We start from the raw sequence: 20,330 nt of genomic DNA on the forward strand, positions 1-20,330 counted from the left end.
AATCCTTATGAGGTAGTTGCTTCCCACATGAAATACAATTATTAACTTTTTCTGACATCGGACTGGAGCAAGAAAAAAGTTTCCCCAATGGGGTACTTAGCTTTGAGTAGGAGAAGAAAGTCTTCTGACTGAAGTTTGTTCAGAAAAAATTGTCAGTAGTCAGCCGACCGCACTTCTTGCTACTGCTATCACCGCGACGGCAAGAAAGACTGGAGAACATGGCGCCGGCTGTCAGCTTTGTACTCCTGGCATTCTGACGTCAGGGAGCATGGCTGAACAGCTGACGCCGGACCCAGACTTTGGGATTCTGGCCAACTGAGGACTGCCTGCCGGCAGGGGAGAACCCTACAGTCATGACTGCAACAGTGAAACACTATGGACATCTTGGTTCTATAACCCTCGCTTGCAAGTTAAGAAGGAATATTGGACAGAACACGCATATGTGGTTTGCAGGGTGCAAGGGGATTTCCTCTGAAGGGAGTAAGATTTTCTGTCCACTGCCAAGAGTATCTTCAATGAATTATTCTCAGCACCCACTTGTCTGGGACTATTTGTGGTCATGCTGCTGGCGTGAGCAAAGCCCTGAGGGAAGGTGAAAGGGGAGGAGGGGCAAGAGGAAGAGATGGGATGCCCTCAGTTTTGGCATAGTCATTCCTTAGCAGGGGAAAGATCTTGTTTGGGAAAGGAGCACTTTTATTTGGTTTGGGAGTATTATCCTCCTGCCATTACCTCTTGATACCCTGATTCTTGTTAGACTAGGAGTTTTGTTTGTTCTGCCCTTTGATGTTCTACGCCTTGTTAAGACAGAACCTGGGAATATAAAATATTCTAGACACCCCCATGGTATATATTAATTTAACTTCATCATCTCATTGTTTGAGAATCTGGGTAGCAACAGGACCAAATACAAAATCAGGACTTAAAGGAGCATTGAAAAACTTCTGGTTATGTAACCGAAAATGTGTTCTCAATACAACAGAAGCAGCTGCATTTCTGAAAATAGTGTCTGCATCTTCCAAGACACTCCTCAAAGCAAGTTTCAGAACCTGTGTCACTTTAGAAACAAACTCATCTATATATCAATATAATACTTCTGCTCAGTGGGCAAAGATACAGCAAAGTCATCTAAACTGTAAACACATTGCAAAATAAATTTCCACATGAAGGCCTAATAATATGAAGCCCTAATAATTTAAAATTGTAAAGACTAAATTACTAGACTGAGACAACTTGTTCCCTGAGATTCTATCCACTAGCCCATTTTATCCTGCGGTGTAGGGTTAGAAGAAGCCAAGGCACTTTCGTTAGAGTTGCCAGCTACAGAAACTGAAGCTGGGTCAGTTGACAAAGCAGCAAAGAGAAGGGTAAGATCAGAGTACACCCTGTATTTCCTCATAGCCTTTTTTGGGAACTGGTTCACTAGCCAAGGAGGTTTTATATGCAGTTTTACAGACATTTTCAAGGGTTGGTAACAGAGGAGGAATAGCCAAAACATATGGAATCTCATCCTCAATAAAATAATAAACTCTGCTAATCTCTGGCATAACTTTTGACTGCTTTCAGTCAAAAAAATCTCTAATTCTGGCTAGTATCTGTGGAAAAGGGAACACTTGCTTGGGTTTTTGAACCTGTTCACCTTCCAAAGAATCACACTGGATGGATTCAGAGTGTTTACTACTGTTTGCATCAGAGACCTCACCAAACATTGGTGGCATTAGACTGATCTCTAGACATGCTGACCCCATAGTCATTCTGAATAGCAGCATAACGAATGAGATTATCTGACTATAAAACACTCCTAGCTAAGGAAACCATATCAGCCCTGTACATGGTAATAATTCGAGTATCTGTTGTGTGGTGAAGTTTCTGTTTCTTCTTTCTATGGCCTGCAGTAAATTACAAAATATCTGGGGGCAGAGTATTATGTCTGGCAAGGGGTCTCTTACCCTGGACCTTTGCTGAACATAAAGGGTTTAGTTCTCCCCTAGTTGAACATGGAACAACTCTGAAGGATGTGTCTGACCTCCATATGTCATTGAGGGCTGTGGGCTCACACCAGAGGGTGATAAGGAAAAAAGGTAGGTAGTCTGTGAGCTGGCTTAAGACAATAACAGATTCACAAACCACAGGCTGAGGTATGTTTTTGTTGATTTTTTTTTTCTTTTTAGGTGCAACTGGATTTGATGGTGTGAGGGGAGGTGTATCAGGATTCATCAGGCCAGGGGAAATAACACCAACCAGAATAATACAATGACGGAAGCCGTGGTGGTGCAGTGGTAGCGTTGTCACCTCACAGCAAGAAGTTCGATTCTCAGCTGGAGTGTCTTCTGTGTGGAGTCTGTATGTCCCCCCTGCGGTGGAGTGGCGCTCAAAAGACATGCGTGAATGAGTTCGCTGAAGGTTGGGCGTCGAGCTGGCATCTCTGCACCGTAAAAATCTACTTCCAATCATTAGCGGACCGGAGTTCCGCTGTGGCGACCCCTAACCGTGAAAAGCCGAAAGAAGAACAACATTAAGGGCTGATTAACAGCAGCAATAATAAAAATATAAACTATTGTCCCACAAAGCAAATAGGGCTAAACTGCATAAAAAGATAGCAGAGGCAGTTTAAATTGTGCTAAGCTTTGTTTGCAATTTGCACAGTGTAGTACACTATAGCACACGGACACATTACCAAGTAAAAATCACATGTCACAATAGTGGCAAAAAATCAAATATAAGCCCTTAAATTAAATAGAATCTTTTTAAAAAAACAGCATAAATAAGCATTTACTTAGATATTCCCTTGTCAGAAATGAAAAAAAAAACTCAGAAAATGCAAATAAAGTAATTTGTGGTGAAACAGCTAGTTAACGATAAAAATGGCTATATCAGTATTAAACCAAGAGTACATATAATAAAAATGAAAATGGAGAAAAACACAATATTTTCATGTTAGAACTTCAAATGAAGCAAAAAAAATTTAAACAGACCTCTAGGCACCCCGCCAAGAAAGAGTCCTCAGTGTTCAAATGACAGCACAGAACTTCAGTTTTCCAGTACAAGTCATAAAACACTTTAGAAAAGCCCCATGACTGCTTACGTATTAAGCATACAAACAACACAGTAGCGAGTAAGAATTTCCAGTGGAATTAACAGCAGTGGCAATAGCAAGTATATTAATATAAAAAATTAACACACATGTATTATTTTGTTTATATAAAACAGAAAGAACGAAAAAAAGAAAGAAAACAAAAGGCTAGAATAATAATAAGGAAGGGAAGTTCCCAAAGGAATCTTATCAGAGTCTGGAAGCTGTAACCCAACAATGCAGGCTGCTGAGCAGATTCAAACATGGGAGTCGTACAGCTGGCAAAAAGACTGAATAACTGATTTTCTGTGACACTGGTTAGGCTTCCCTTGATGAGAGGGACTTAAACAATCCCCAGTCAAAGAGTATGAGAAGGGGATTCTGAACTCTGGAAAGATGACAGTGTAGGTGTTTGTGCAGGCAAAGAACCCATATACAACTGAAGCAGAGTGAATGATAAACATCATGTATAACAAGGTCACCACATCCACATGGTCACTACCGTCTTCCACAGGGCAGATCCCGTGGACAACAAATTGTGTCCTCTGTCACCTCTGTCAGTCAAACACAGCAGGAGCTCTGTTGCATATCCCTACACCAAGAACCGGTCCTATGCAAATGCTGTACCTGTGAGCAGCAGCCTACAGGGATTATTTAACATTGTGCAATAACCTGTAGACAAACTGCAGGAGCTGTGTCGTGCATCACTCATCTGAGAAAGTACAGTTGTGTACACTTACCATAAATGTAGATGTTCGAGTGTATTCACTGTTGCAGTCGTCTCACTTGGGTTATCCTGCCAGGGGTAGCCCTCAATTGGCCCGAATACCAGAGGCTTAGTATTTCTGCGTCGGTTGCTGTTGCTCAAGGACTGATGTCAGGTCGTCAGCGGTATAAAAACACACAACGCCATTACATCAGTTTTTCTTGCCCCAAATGTCAGGAGCCCCCAAATAGGGAGCTAGGTTATGGTGGAATAACACCACCAGTAGAAAGTAAATACCAATAGCCCTATAAAGAGTGAGGAAGAGAGAGAGAGAGAAAGACAAAGGGGCTGGAGAGTGGGAAACCAACAGTGAATACACTCGAGCATCTACATTTATGGTAAGTGTACACAACTGTACTATGTTCTTCGTGTTTCACTGTTGCAGTCATCACACTTGGGTTGATTCCCAAAGCTGAATAACGGGTGGAGGCAGTCAAGAAGAGTTGGGGCTGGCTAGTGTGCCCTGCAGGACTGCAGTTACAAAGCCTACCCTGGATTTGAAAAAGATAGGCAGGTGGTAATGCTTGGTGAAGGTATGAACAGAACTCCATGTTGCAGCTTCCAGGATGTCCCTGGTAGGGACCCCTTTGAGAAAGGCTGCAGAGGTTGAAGTTGCCCTAGTGGAATGTGTTCTGACCCCCAGTGGGGGTGGTTTCCCATGGTGTTTGTAACAGACATGGATACAGTGTGCTATCCATTTGGAAATGGTTTGCTTTGATATGGCCTTGCCCTCTGCCCCTGGTGCAAAGCTGACTAGTAATTGGTCAGATTTCCTAAAGGGCTTAGTCCTATCCAGGTAGAATCTGAGCTGTCTGTGCACATCTAAAGAGTGCAGGATCCCTTCCCCCTTATTTTGAGGTTTAAGGAAAAAGGTGGGCAAATTAATAGATTGGTTGAGAGCCGCACTGGACACCACTTTAGGCATGAAAGTTGGGTTAATCTGGAGGGAGACCCTGTCAACATGAAAAATGTAATGTGCAGAGATGGCAGAGGCATGTATTTTGATGGAAGAGAAGGATAGGCCCCTGTGGAGCAGGTCTGCTAGGTAATCCAGGATGAGAGGTAAGGAGGGCTGTGCTGGGTCAGCTCCTTTAGTCTGGATCCAGGAACACCTTTTCCACTTGTCAGCATAGGATTTTCTAGTGCTGGGTTGTCTGGCTTCATGTATAATGTATATAAACACCAAACTGTTATAACATATAATTAACGCTTTATCAGAAGACATTAACAAAGCTTTTGCTATGTGTATTCCCAGTTTAATGTTTATATTTTCGTCTTTTTCTGTGGTTTTTGAGAGATTCATGTATAATGTCCAGGACCTGCTTTCTTAGGCTGGCCACTGGAGGAAAAGTCAAGGAATAAGCCAGGCTGACAGGTTCAGGGTCTGCAATTGTGGATGCAAGTACTCTCCCTCCTGCTGAGTCAGGAGAGTTGGAATCTGAGGGAGGTGCCATGGAGGCAATGGTGACAGACTGCGCAGTAGTGGGTACCAATGTTGGCATGGCCAGTCTGGGGCAATCAAGATTGCCCTTGCTATTTCCTCCCTTATTTTGAGTAATACTCTTGTAAGAAGAGGTAGAGGGGGAAATGGATAGATTGAGAAGTTTACCAATTGGAAGGATATGGCATCCACTTTCCAGGCCTTGCTGTGAGGTTCCCTGCTGAGTTGGCGGTTGTAGGGGGAGGCAAATAGGTCCACCTTCAGGGTACCCCATTTCTGGGTCACAAGGCTGAAGGTGTTGTGGTTTAATTGCCACTCGTGTGGGTCTAGGAGATTTCTGCTTAAGTTTTCTGCCAGAGAGTTTTGGTTGCCTGGCAGGAATTGTGCTAGCAGGTGAATATGCATGGCTGAGGCCGTGTTCCAAAAGGTCATGGCTAGCCTGCAGAGTGGGTTCTCCCCTGCTTGTTGATGTACCACATCACTGTGGTGTTGTCGGTTTTCATTTGTAGAGGCCTCGGAGAGAGTAGGGATCTGAAAGCTGTCAGAGTGTGCTGAACAGCTAGCATCTCTTTTTGGTTGATGTGCAGATGAATTTGATTTGGGCTTCAGTGGTCCTGAAGACACCTGCCGTCCAGGTGTGCACCCCAGGCATAGTTTGATGCATCTGTGGTTAGGGTCTGGGTGGCGTGGGGATGAGTAAAGGGAAGTCCCTTGTTGTGGTTGCATGCTGCTGCCCACCAAAGAAAATCTTTCCTTAGACAAGGTATTATAGGTATAATAGCTTCCAGGTCCTGAGAATGTTGACACCAAAGGCTTTTTAAGTACCACTGAAATTTCCTCATATACCGTCTGGCATATGGAATTAGCAGAATGCAGGCGGTCATGAACCCTAGAGCTTGCAGGATTTTCTTTGCGGATAACTGGGTTTTGGTGGCCAGTTGAGAGAAGTAGCCTGTCAGGCTTGTTTTTCTGGAGTAAGGAATGCCATCTGGGATGTCATGTCCAGGCTTGCTCCCAGAAATACAATTTTTTGACTGGGGACTAGTTTGGATTTCTTTTCGTTTATAGTGTACCCCAGTGAGGTTAGTAGGTCCTTTACAAATGTCAGGTACTGCAACAGCTTTTCCTGACTGTCTGCCTGAATCAGGCAGTTGTCCAAGTAGGGGTAAATTTGAATATTTCTTTGTCAGCAAAATGCAATGGCTGGACGCAGGCATTTTGTGAAAACTCTGGGAGCAGTGGATAAGCCAAAGGGAAGTCAAAACTCAGCTAAAAGATGTAAATCTATTTTTAAATCCTAACAAAAGCAAAACTTATACTCTTCAGTCCAAAACAATACCAATATGAAACAATCTTTCAAAATGACTTCATCCAACAATACAGAAAACTGAAACGTCTAGATGTTCTAATTGACAATGATCTCAAATTTGACAACACATATCGCAAGCCATTAAAAATGCTACAGAAACTCGATAAAACCTGACAGACGATGCAAGACAAACTGTAGCAACCAGTGACCTTCTTCCATTCCAACTGTATGTCTCAGCTGTTCTTACAAACCTAAATACTACACTTAATATTAAACTCTCTGTCTGACACAATGAAGTAGTCAAATTTGCTGCCATTCTTACATATAGGACTCATCACTGCAGAGCCCTGAAACAAACAGGCTTGAGCTATACAAATATTTAACATACTCACAACGTATTACTGCAAACAGTCTTATGCATGCACCAGAAGAATGTCCAGCACTAAAAGCTACCATGCAGCACTACTGTCCAGGTGGAGACCTTCACTCAACCAATAAGCTCTTAGTAATCACAACAAAGTCAAAGAAATCAGCAGGCAACTCACTAAATTCCCATTCAAATCGAACTTTGGAAGTCCTTTCCAACATACCTAAAACACACCATGAAACCTTCCACCTTAAAGTCCTTACTAAAACAATTTGGTAAAATGGTTAAGGTAATTATCTCGCATACAAAAGGTACAAGGTTTGTTCTGCATTTTTGAAAGAGAAATTAACTAAGCTTAAAATGATCCACAAAGGCAGCTACTTTAGTACTTGCCGATCAAATGAGATCTCATGGCCGGGTTGGGGTTTAGCATAATGGTTTAGGTGTTTAGTTCACAAACTCAAGATACTGGGTTTGATTCTCACTTTGAAAGGGAAATTAGCGAAGCTTAAAATGGCCTACAAGGGCAGTTAGCCTAGTACTTTCCTATGAACCTATAAACCACATGTGGTTGTGCACATGCTCCTTAGCTGGATAACTACATTTACCTTTGTCAGCTCATACTCACTATCCCTTTATAAGCTCCATCTCCTTCTAAAAGGCAATCGTTTCTACTATTCCTATGCTCCTATATCTTTGCTAATGATGGTTATCACCATGCAGAGAGGCTCTACACCATAACACTGCTTCTCCTGAGGGACTGTGTCTGCATGTGCTTTGCTCTGAACCACCATTTCCTCATGATGGTCACACCCATCATCTCCATCCATCTTGGTCAAGCACAAGAACCACTAACTAAACTTGGATAATCTAGGCCACACTGAGGGATGTATACCTCTATGCCACTGCAGCTGGAATATTTTACCACTCTTGTTAACAATCTGAAAACTGTTTGAAAAAAGCTCAGCATAATGCTATAGTGAAAATCCTTATTATACAAAAGAAATAATGACTACTGTATTATACAAAGGAAATAATGACTACTGTACATTTCTTCATAAAACTTGCGAGAACTATGACCATATCATCTAATGCTGGTTAGCTGATAACATACCTTCATCAAGTTCTTTTGTGATATTTTTGTCCAGTTCAATATGCATCTGAAATTAGAATTAAAGAAAACTGAGAGGTATGTTAGGCCAATTTCCACTGTAAAACACATCTTGAGATTGAAAGTCTTTCATCTTTCTACCAAAAAGCAAACTTCTAATTCCTTTTGTGTTTGAAGAAACACAGCAAGTGAGCACTCTTGTCCTTTGCTTTGTAATTTTACTTCTGCACATTTACTCCCAGTAAAACATTACCTCTCCATGTATGAAGGTTAAATGGACACACTGTGATTTACATGACTTAAATCATAATTACTTGTTACTGTCACTGTGCAAATTTCAAATGGAACATTCATAAACTTAAATGTAATAAATAAGGTACTCACCATAACAGCAGATAGCTGACTTTTCCTTTCTTTTTGGTAATTCATTACCTATGTTTTTCATACAGATGTTTTTCTAGCTAAGTTTTCATGCAATAACTGATTTCTCTCTACTTTTACACTATGTGGTCAATGACAGCAGTGACTCTGGTATAAAAGCAGGTAGTACAAGCCACAAGGCAGAAACCGTAATCCTTTAGTGCCTAAGGCAAACTCTGCACACTACAAATAAGCAGAAGCAAGACAAATTGAAATATTAGACTGTCACCAGTTTAAAACTTACAGCATATTAAGAATACTTTCACTGAAAACTATGCTTAAGACTCAGATATTCCAGGTTCAGTTAGGAACTTGGGTTTTGAAGGAGTTGGCCAGAGAGACAGACAGTCTATCATCCTTCCAACAAAAAGCAAAATTTTAATTCATCTGTAGTTAAAGAATTCCCATTATTGGAGCTATTCAAAGAGAAGTCAATGTAACAATACATCATAAAATCAGAGATTATTCCCACCTAACTTACTTCAACCCAGTCCCAGAAGGCCCTCTGTTCCTAAAGAGCATCAATGACTTCATACCATTCCATGGGACATCCTTAGTTGATTCATCACAAACTCTTTCCATGTAATTCACTGTTCCACAATCTGACAACTACTCTCAGAAGCATATTTCTTGTGTGTGTGTGTGTGTGTGTGTGTGTGTGTGTGTGTGTGTTCGGTATGAAGCAAGCTAGGAGGGGAATGTAGCTTTATTGTTATAGTGACTTCTCTTTGAAAATTAACTGTTTTGGTAAATATGCTGACCAACAAAAGTACTACCTTTTTTGGGTGGGGTTACTGTAACAGTAAATCATAATATCTGTGTAGATTCCCATGCAGTACCATATTTGTAGAGAAAAAAATCTGTCAATCTTCCAGAATGTGATAAGCAACCATATGACATAGGCAGGGTACTGATAGATGCACACTACTTATCAAATATCTCCATAAGAAGAATAATGCCCTGGCTATGACACCAGCATCCCAATTTCAATTAGGAACCTGGGTGCTTAAGGAGTTGGCCAGTGAAAGAGAGAGAGAGAGAGCAGACAGAAGTAGCACAGTGAAGCCTGCTGTCTCTGTCTGTGAGAAATGTGGGTGCATGCCTGGGGTGGAGACTTATCTGTATCCATGCAGGATACTGGGGTTTAAGGAATGCAATTCTTTCAAGAGGAGTATTGACAGAGGGAATGCCACATGTGGAAAATATAGTCTCACAGACAAATACTACATGCAAACCCCTTGGGCACTGGGGGGGGGGGTAAGGTGCATGCAATGAGGGGAAAGGAGAGGGCAAAGTAAAAAAAAAAGTTCCCTACATATGATGGCACTGCTCCTGGAATTTCTCACATGTCCTTTGTCCTTACAGGAATGAATAGCAGGGCTCTTAACTCTTAGGGAACAAATGAGCTGTTAATACAGGTCTATATCACTTCATCAAAGTGACACTTCAACGAACAGCATTTCATCAGAAATGCCATTCATCAAATTCCGCTCATGTGGGCAGCTGTACCCCCCACTAATTATATATACTAACTCCAAGATTGCACTACAGTGGGGAAAGACCAAATTTCCCGATCCTCACTGTACCACTATCTCAGTAAAAACAGTTTGACGAATGGCATGTTTGATGCAATAGCATCAAAAATGCTGTTCGATGGACTGATAGGGACCCATTAATGCATTGCAAAATGCGAAAAACAATCTCTACAAAAAGAAGCATTTCTACCACAGATTAAAACAGAAGTACCAAGGTGCTTAGGTAAGACCTCAATAGGTATGTTCTTAGGTAAATGAACAACAGGTATAAATATTGTCTAAAGAACATAAGATTACACAGGTATACTTAACCTTAATGAAAACATACAGTACAGTTTTGTACCTACCATAAATGTAGATGTTCGAGGATTCCCTTGCTGCAGTCCTGACTATTGGGTATCCCCACCCCAGTCGGCCCAGGAAAGAAGGAGAGAGGCTGGTCATGGCGCCTTAGACTGGCGCCAGTACGTCAGGGTACAGGGTACAATGTCCGACGTCATTTCCTCAGTCTTTCTTTCTTTTGCCCCAGACCCAAGAAGACCAACCCAAAAAAACCAAAAACAACCTGCACCAAAACAATATATACAACAATATGTACAAAATATATAAATAAAATATATATATATCACAACTCACCCAGACCCACAAGGACAGGGGACAGAGGGGAAGGAGGGAGAACATCAGTATTTACCAACCTATAGTCATCCCTTGCTGCAGTACTGACAAAAACTATGTTCTTCGTCTTCCCTTCCCTTTGCTGCAGTCATAAGTAGCAGGGCAAAGCAGAGGCCAGGGGGGCAAGCTGGCAGCAAAGCAGAGCCTAGTAGCAGAGTATATAACAAGCCTTGTATGCCTAGAAAAGTATACTGAACCTAGAGTAGCTGCTTCAGAATAGGTGCACTGCCACCCCTTAACTCCACTGTTAGTGGCAGCTGCCCTGGTGGAATGAGGCCTTAGAAGCCAACTTGAAGTTGCAGCTGATGAAGGGGTATCCCTGCAGGAATGCCCAATCCACCTAGAAATATGGAATGCCTGACACATGATGCAAAAAACAAAATGCAAAACAAAAACCTAACAAGTAATGTAGGCTTGTGCCTAAAATTCAAAGTCCTGCTCAAAATAATAAGCAAAGCCTGTGTGAACTAAAAATGTGCAAAAAAATTTTCCCCTCATATTGAGGATCTGCCTACCATGCCTGGTCTACCTCTGGGAAGCTTATCACCACAATAGATTTATTTTCTAGCAATACATTTTTTGTATTTCCCTTTCAAGTTGGTGTGATTTAGATTTAGTATATTTAGGGAATGGGAGTGCTGCAGCACTAGTTACCAACAGAAATCAAACCTACTTCTTAAAAATATCAAGCATTATATGCTATATCCCTCCTTCATAACAAATATTACATTATGAAACAGCAACTACTTAGAGAGTCAATAGATTATTAACTTTGCTGTTCTGCTAATATGCTACCAATTCAGTCTGTACATAGTATAATTTTATTTTCTATACTAAATAATTTTATAACTTTTAGTCAATCAATTACTGGAACTCTGGAGCAACTATAAACTATGAACTGTCCATTTATCTCTCTAGTTTTCTGGTTACTCTTCTGAATCTTGATATTTATACTGTGCTACTCACAGTTAATTTGGATTCTGTTCTGGAGTCATTCTGGAGCACTCTTTCTTCCTCAGACTCTGGTGAAGACACAGCAGGAATGCTTCTTCATGCAAGACAACACTCTCAGTCACAAGGATGCGGTACAGAATTGTACATCAGTGCTTTCTTAGCTTGCAACATACTTTTAGACTACACATAAATGTCTTGTAGTTTCTTCTCTGCAAATTTCCATGTTCTACTTGAACCCCAGGACTCTGTTCACCTGCTTACCCAGTTACTATGGATTCAGGCTGTTAATCCTGCCAAGACTTCTGTAATTTCACTCTGTCTCTGCAATTCCTAAAAGTCTCCTTGATTACTTATTATAGTGACATGTCTGCCTTTGATTTTTTCCAGCATCTCTTTGACTTGTCTTGATTCTCCAGCATTAGTAAGTTAAAGTTGTTGGTAATTTATTTATTTTTCAACTTCTGTTAGTAACTGAGCAGCTGAAATACCGAGATTCTACAATGCAGTATTCCTGAATTTCAAAACTGCCAAACAACAATCCTGCAATTTTTTTATCCGGTTCTTCTCCATCTGTGCAGTTGCTTCCATCTGGCCATTAGACTGTAGCTTGCAGCCACATGTTTAAGATTCCACTGTCGCTCAAATATTTTAAACCTTTTAAATTCCATAGTCATGAATTGTGCAGCACTGTCTGATATGACAAAGCAAAGTGCGCCTTATCTAAAAAAATGCTAATACTCCTAGCATACCATCACTTACTTTATCTGTTAGCTTGGTAACTACAGGATACTTGGAGTGATGCCTCTTCTGAAATGGAGCAAATTGATGCTTACTCAACACCAGGACTGGTTTTAGTATTATGAATGGTAACATCTCTACTTGTGGACTGCTGTTACATTACATATTATATATGTCCGTTTTGGATCAATTTCTATACCTGTACTGACACTCCTGGCTAAAACATAATGTCTCTTGTTCTTTCCTTGTAATTCACTGTTCTACAATCTGACAAATATTCTCACAAGCATCTTTTCTTTTAGATGTTTATATACAATAATCTTGTAAGCTTCAAATATTTAGCCTTAGACACAAAATTTCTTTCCTCCATGAATGAAAGATAAGGTAAGAATTTCTTTCTGATTGCTGATTTCTGCTTTGGTCAACCCCTGACTTTTCTTCCTTTCAGTAACTGAATTATTTTATAATTTAATCTTAATACATCTTGGAAATTATTTTACTGTTTCTTCTGTCACTGCTAACTGTAGTATTACTTCAAAAAATTCTAGTTCTTCCAGTAAACTTTCATTATGATCTGATAAGCATGCTCTACTGTTCATATCTGCTACATGTTGTTCTTTGTCTGGTCTGTAGTTCACACTCAGGTCTTTGTAATCTCAAAAGTTGTCCTGTTAAAATACTTTATACATATGTTCTGCATGGGTTTGTGATTTGTTTTTACTAATATATTTTGCCAATAGTCTTTGAATCTCTTACATTTGTACAACACTAACAGTTTTTTTTCAGTCTAGAAAATCCCTTTTGTGCATCTACAAATGTTCTTGAACTACAGACAATGTGTCAGTTTTTCTTTAAAATCACAGCTTCTATATTACTCTGACTTGTATCCACTTGTAACACAAGTAGCCTATTTACATTATAATATTTTGATGTAAATAGTTATTATTCTAGCATTTCAAAACTCTTCTCCTGTTCAGAGTGCCATTCCTGGTCTATGTCTTGATCCAGTAGCTTTCTCAGACTACTAAGTACAAACTCTGCAAAATAATACACCATCTACAGATATCCCATTACTGCTTATTTGTCTTCTAGTTTTGACGCTATGCTTCTCACTTTCTCCAAGTCTTGATTTGGCCTCTCTGATGTCAGACTATGATCAATATATTTCACATCTTTCATTTTTATTTTACACTTTTTCCTGTTCACTATAAACATTATACATCTTATATCTGTTCAATAGCATTATCAGTCTCTTATTATGCTATTTGTGTGTCTAATTCTACATTAACAGATCATCACCGATGTTCATAGCACTTTTTCAATTACTTTAGTGATAGCTCTTTAAAATACTTCTGGTGCTGACAAGATACCCAACTGACTTTAAGAATACAGATCTTCCTAATGATGGATTCAACATATACAACTTAGAACTTTATGTCACTTTTATCTTCCAGAATTCCTGCTTTTCACTTAATACAGACAAAGCTTAGCATTTACAATAAATGAGAACACCTCCTCAAGTATAAGCAATTGGTAATGCTCTCTTCCAAGTTCTATGGATCAATACAAATGCAAATCTTGTTGTACTTTCCAGCAGTGACATTAGGTTAGGTCTACTTTTAATGGCATATAAGCTTTCCATTGTCTTTAAATATTGCCCAGTTCTGCTCCTGAAAGCTCTTGTTACCTTTTCTTTGACCATACTGGAAGACCATCTGTATGTTTGAATATAACAGTCTCCTAACAATCCAAGACTGTAAATAAAACAACACAGTCATGCAAGATTTTTTTATGGTTTTGTACAGTATTCAAGATAACCCTTCAAGTAGTTTCTGTATATACTTAATATGTTCACATTCTTTTTAAAACATTTCACCATGCTCAGCTTCTTACAACGGAAACACACCAAAAACATTATGTCACGTGCCTTCCTGATCCAGTGCTACAACAGAAAATGAGCTTACATCCTTTATTTTTATAGCTACATTAACTGTTTTTCACACAGTGGCATTACTGGTGCCCTAGACATGACAGTAATGTACAAAGTGCTTTCCTTTCAATGCCTTTCATTTTCCATGGTTTAAAATTTAATTTTTGACAAAATATTACTATTGTGTTGTTAATTAAATTTCAAGCTTTGTTTTGCCTATTTACTTTCTGACTTCAAAGTATCCAACAATTGTAAGTAACGTTATCTTTATGTCTTGTGTTAATAACATGCACTTTCCTTGGAAGACTCTCAGTTTTAATTTTACAGAACTCTGCAATATGATTCCTTTGATTACAGCTTCCAAAATTGTCCAACACTTCTTTTCATGATTATACTGATATCTAGTACAGAAGGCTTCACTTTCAATTGTGCTATACTTCCTCTGCCCCTCAGGTACATTTTTCTTGTCACTATTATTGCTACTGCAAATTGTCACTTTATACTTCATTTTTACTTTATTACTTGATGCAATTCCTTGTACACATTTTGATTTCATCGATTAACTCCTCTAAATATGTACCTGTAATTTAATTCACTTTGCATATATCCGCAGCTTCTAATATTGTAAGGCCTGCTTCTCTTAATTCATTACTTCCAAAAAGAGTATGAGTACCAGAAAATATGAGTTTCTATGTATTCTGTAACAGTATACTTATCTTCACAGGAGACTTCCCTATACTTGCAAAATGAGTATACTCAACAATGTTTTCAAAGTCTAATTTCCGAAGTCTTCATACAATGCATACCAAGAACTAAAGTAGAAATGTTATAGCCACAACTGATATGATTTTTTAAGCATGCATAATGAAATGGTGAGTGTGGGATGTAAAGAGAGTGCTAGCAAAAAAGGTATGAAACATAAAATACGAGATAATTTATATGTTTACATTAATAATACAACGGCTGAGTTAATACTGTCATGCTGGGCTGGTGTATACAAGTAGTGGGTGTTAGCATAAAATATATTGAAATATGGTGACTAATGTGAAGACATTCTGAGATATAGGTTCATGGACAGGTACTAGGCTATCTGCCCGAAGGCATTTATAAGCCTAGCCAGAATGTGTTGGCTTTCGCCGCCCCCTTAGATTAGTTCCCTGTGCCTCTGTCCAGCAGAGCCATTGAGGTGATCCCCGTGGTAAGCTTTCTGTTTCCCATCCACTCGTCAAGGTTTCTCTTGAAGAGGGTTAGCGAGGAGCTCTGCCTAATATAGATTGGAATCTTGTTCCAGAGCATGGGAAGTCTCTAGGACAGGAATCTATCCCTCCAGCATGTGCTATTTATTGTTGTGGTGAGGTTTAGATCCCTAGAGTGTGTGGCTAGAGGGGATATGGTTTTCTTTAGGTGGAGCATGTCCATCAATTCTGGGTTGGACATGGCCTTGTATGTCAGGCAGAGATCACCTCTTAGTAGACGGTATGCGACCAAGTACAGCTGGAGTTTCTTCAGTCGAGCTACATAGGGCATCTGTTTGAGGCTAGTGATCATCTTGGTGAGGTACTTCTGTGGTCTTTCCAGCTGTTGCAGGTGTCTTGTAAGGTACATCCCAAATGGGGCATTGTACTCTATGATGGGTCTGATGTGTGATCTGGATGCAAACCCTTTTGTGAGCCACATATAAGGATTTTCTAATCACTTTGGCAATGTGCTTATCAAATGAGAGGTTTCTATCTACTTGGGTCCGCAGATCCCTTATTACGTCTTCCGTATTTAGGGGGCTACCACCTATGTGGTAGTGTGTGGTTACTTTATTTTTTCCAAAGGGTAAAACTATGCACTTTTTGGCATTTAGCTTGAGGCCATGGTTTTGACACCAGGTATCTGTCTCAGTGAGACCCTTTTGGAGGATATCTATGTCAGCTGGAGAGTCAATTATAGCCCCTAGTTTGCAGCTGTCTGCAAACGTAGTCAGCCATAGTCCTCCTGTGCTTGCCTGTACCTCTGAGAAGTATATGCCGAACAGGAGGGGTCCTAGGACTGAGCTCTGGGGAACGCCACTTGTAACCGGTTTAGAGTCAGACCTAGCTCCTGCAACTCTTAACATGTTTGTTCTGTCCACGAGCCAGTTGGCAACCCATCTCGTGACATAGGGGTTTATGTTCAGGCTGGTGAGCTCGTCTATACCTGAATGAAGAATGGTGTTGAAGGCCTTTGTGAGGTCTAGGTAGGCTGTGTGGGCCACCTTTCCCTTGTCTATAGCCTTGGTAACTGTCTCAAAGAAGTCCACCAGGTTTAGGAGGCATGATCTGCCCTTGACAAAGCCGAACTGGGTAGGGTACAGTGTTTGAAGGTTCCAAATGTCTCTGTTAATGAGATCCATGATGATGTGCTCCATAGCCTTGCAGACCAAGCTAGTCAGGCTTATAGGGCGATAGTTCCTGGGGTCTGTTGTGGCTCCGCTTTTGTGGAGCAGAATAATCATTTCTGTGTGCCACTCTATGGGCACGTAGCCTGTGGAGAGACTGAGTTTGAACAGTGTGTTTAGGTGAGGGGTTAGTTCATCTTTGAGCTCATGTAGGACGCAGCCTGGGACATCGTCCGGTCCCATTGATGCTGTGTTTTTGGCTTTGGAGAGGGCTGTTTTAACCTGAGTGTCTGTGATTTCAGGGGCACTACATTCTATTGGTATGGTTATGGGCTATTTTGGGGTGAAGTTTGAAATTAATCTGTCTGCCAGGATGTTAGTGATATCGGTCGGTTCAGTGTATTTTATGCCATTCTGCACTAACTCCGAGCAGATCTGAGAATTGCCACTTAGATTCTTGACATAGCTAAAGAATGCCTTGTGGTTATCTTTGGACTCCTTGGCAATTTTTCTTTCGAAGCTAACCTTGGATGATTTTATGAGGGATCATAGTTTCTTGCTGATACTGATCAGGGATGTCTTCCCTTCTTGGGATTTTACTCTTTTCTGTACTAGTTTCCTCCTTCTGTTGTATAGCTTGTTTATGGCAGGGGTCCACCAGACTGGTTTCCTTTTGGTAAATCAGTTATGACAATTAACTATTTTTATAAGAACATTAATTCCATAAAATCTGTGTGACCTTCAAGTGAAGAAAAGGATGCCAAATTATACAAAACATTAAGGTGCACACAATGTTGCTACTACTACCTGCACCTAACATGTATGGTCTTATAGATTATTTGCTTGAAACGCAGCAAAATCAGATGCATAATTGTCATATATTCTGCAATGTTACAAAGCAACAGCATGCTACCCCCTCTTATTAGGCATCATTGGTAAGCTCTCTTACAACTAAAAATTTTTCCTGATGATATCATGGCTCTATCATGCACACTTACAAATATATAATCCTTTGTTTTACCACAGTACTGGTATTTTTGGCAAATAAAATACTATTTTTTTCTTTCACAAATCTGCAATATAAACTCAGCATCTGCAGACAAACCTTTGTTACTAACACCAGTATGCAATCCACTATTTACTGAAGAGGTTTTACATTTTTAACTATATGTTTTCGGTATTGAATTTTGGAGAAAGGCTCTCAGGATGAAAAGTGGTTTACTTGCTTGAAAGAATATAAGGGAATTAATTAGCCTCCTGTTGCTCAGGGCTGAATAGGTAATGAAAGCCGGAGTATTTTCTGACATTTCTGACCATTTCTTTTACCCAGTTTAGTGTGCTGGTTATCAACAATTCATACAAGTCATCTCAAAGTCATAGTCTTTAGCTTGATTCTCTAGCTCAGTAACATAAGAAATCATAGTTTATACTAAGTACTGCATTCTTGCAGACAGTAAGTGTAGATAAATTGAAGATTTTTTCATGTGCTCAAAAACTTCCTGAATTTCTCACTTTTTGCTGTTTTTATCTTTTTCCTCTTTTTGAAAGGTAAAATTATTACATTTGATCAATGCTTCCTTCCCTGTGGCATGCAGGAATCTGTACATCTACATCTTTTGAACTTTCTCAGCTATTCTGATCAAAGCAAAGAAGAAACTTTATGAAGCCACAGCTTTCACTTTTCTGTTAAACAGCCTTCCCATGACAGAATTCATGGTGATTGCAGCTGCACCTTTTTTCTTCAAAGAATAAAATACTATGACAGCTTCTCACAACTTATGCAACTGAAATATAAAAATGTATCTTCAATTTAAAAATAAATTAGGCTTGAACAAAGATGACTCTAATACTCCTGACATTATGTAATATCTGTAATGTCTAAAACTCAGACAACTGAGATGTGTGGCCAGCCTCCATGAGGTCTTTACTATGACAACCCAGTATAGTTGAGATAAGCAGGTTACCTACATAACAAAGAGGAATCAACCTTACGTCTTAAGACAATACTGCAATATATATAAACTACACAGAGAAGTGGAAGATGCTTTCAATCATCTCCTTTTGATGGCTTTGCTAAACTTCAAATTTCACAAGACTCTAAAAGAAACATGCACTAAGTAGGTTAATCTTTACATGTTAAATAAACAGAACCACGACCAACCAAGTATTTCTGAAGCGTTTTTAATGATCCACACACTAAGCGCTTTCACCATCAACACATGGCATCATCAGAGTGAATGGAATTAAGTTAAGCCAATGCTTTATACATATTGGTTGAACAATGTTCCAATTAACCAAAGCCATAATTACCTTGTTCTTAAAGAAGCATGTGTCAAAATAATAATAATAATAATAATAATAATAATAATACAGTCCCAGCCTCAGAGTTAACAATGACTGTAAAAGATACACATAAAAAGTACATAATATACATATAAAAACATACATATCAAATAATTTAAATAATTTACTTTATAATTTATGCACTTAAGCATTATGTCATTTTAATATCTAAATAAAGTTTGCCTTTTGCTTCAATATTCTCCCCACACCACTACGTAATATACCTAACCACAACAATTTCAAATCCATGCTTCTCTCCCATCTCTCCTCCAAATGGGAATGTCCTTCACATGCTCCCACCTAAAACTCCCACACTACTAACTCCACACCTAAATCATCATTTCTTTGCCTACTTTAACTTAATTCAGAGATCTTGCTCAGAACACCTTTTCATAAATCTTTTGCATGCATGCCTCTGGCCTACCTTACTCATATTCTCAAACTTTCATTGTTTGTTTTTCTTATCCATTGTACCCATAATATTGTTTTCCTCTGTAATATTGTTAATTTGTCTCTATTTGTATGTATTTGTATGTCTGTTTGGGGCTTTTCCTCTCAGGTCTCCACTGAAAAAGGGTAATTCTTACCCAGCTGGGCCAACCCGGTTAACAAATGCAAATAAATAAATAAATAAATATTGGTTTTAAGGAGATGTATTCATTAAGCCCAGATGGCATAAAGGCATTTAAAATAATCTGCCATTTATATTCCAAAAGTTCCACCTTTAATTTTTCATCTCCTCCTCTTTCACTGAACAACACCCTGTCTATGACAAAAAATACAAATCTCCTAAAATTAGTACACTTTGTACTGTGTATATGTAAAGCATTATGTGTATCATGACTCTTGATAGCCCTAAGGCGCTCACCTATCCTGTCTTTTAATCTCCTAATTGTCTTACCAACATAGTAAGCACTACAGTTGGTACATGTGTCTAAATAAACCACCTTGAGTGTGTTACAATTAACTCTACCTGGACAGGAGATGGTTCTGTTGTAACCTTGTACACTAACATAGGGGCCATCATTAATGTACCTACACATCCTACAAGTGCCACATCTACTCATTTTGGAAATAGTATAGATAGTATGCTGCTCCAAAAATTCTTTAATATTTCTACCCCTTGAGTAAACAATTCTAGGAAACCTACCAAAAAAAAATTTTAAGTTCACTACTGAAATAAATGTCCCAAGCTGTACGTACAACTTCCTCGATGCCTTTTGTTTAGCTATTGTAAGTTAAAACTAAAGCCCTAGAATTAAATGAATCTTGTTGTGTAGATGTTATCACATTGTCAATACTCTTT

General features: G+C 39.3%; 1 protein-coding gene across 7 annotated transcripts in view; it reads right to left on the reverse strand.

Moving 5' to 3' along the window:
- The window catches only part of LOC122815888 (ankyrin repeat domain-containing protein 26-like), a 2,190,206-nt gene that overhangs the window by 132,384 nt on the left and 2,037,492 nt on the right, over positions 1-20,330 (reverse strand). For 6 of the 7 annotated variants that reach the window (XM_044088730.1, XM_044088728.1, XM_044088731.1 and 3 more), the window contains one exon: positions 8,068-8,113. The exons of the other annotated variant lie outside the window; for it this stretch is intronic. In XM_044088730.1, the coding sequence (XP_043944665.1) occupies positions 8,068-8,113 (46 nt within the window). The remainder of the gene's footprint in view (positions 1-8,067; positions 8,114-20,330) is intronic. 7 annotated transcript variants of the gene reach the window in all.

Source organism: Protopterus annectens, chromosome 11.part0, assembly GCF_019279795.1.
Source record: "Protopterus annectens isolate FY-2018-M chromosome 11.part0, PAN1.0, whole genome shotgun sequence".
NCBI classification, from domain to species: domain Eukaryota; kingdom Metazoa; phylum Chordata; order Ceratodontiformes; family Protopteridae; genus Protopterus; species Protopterus annectens.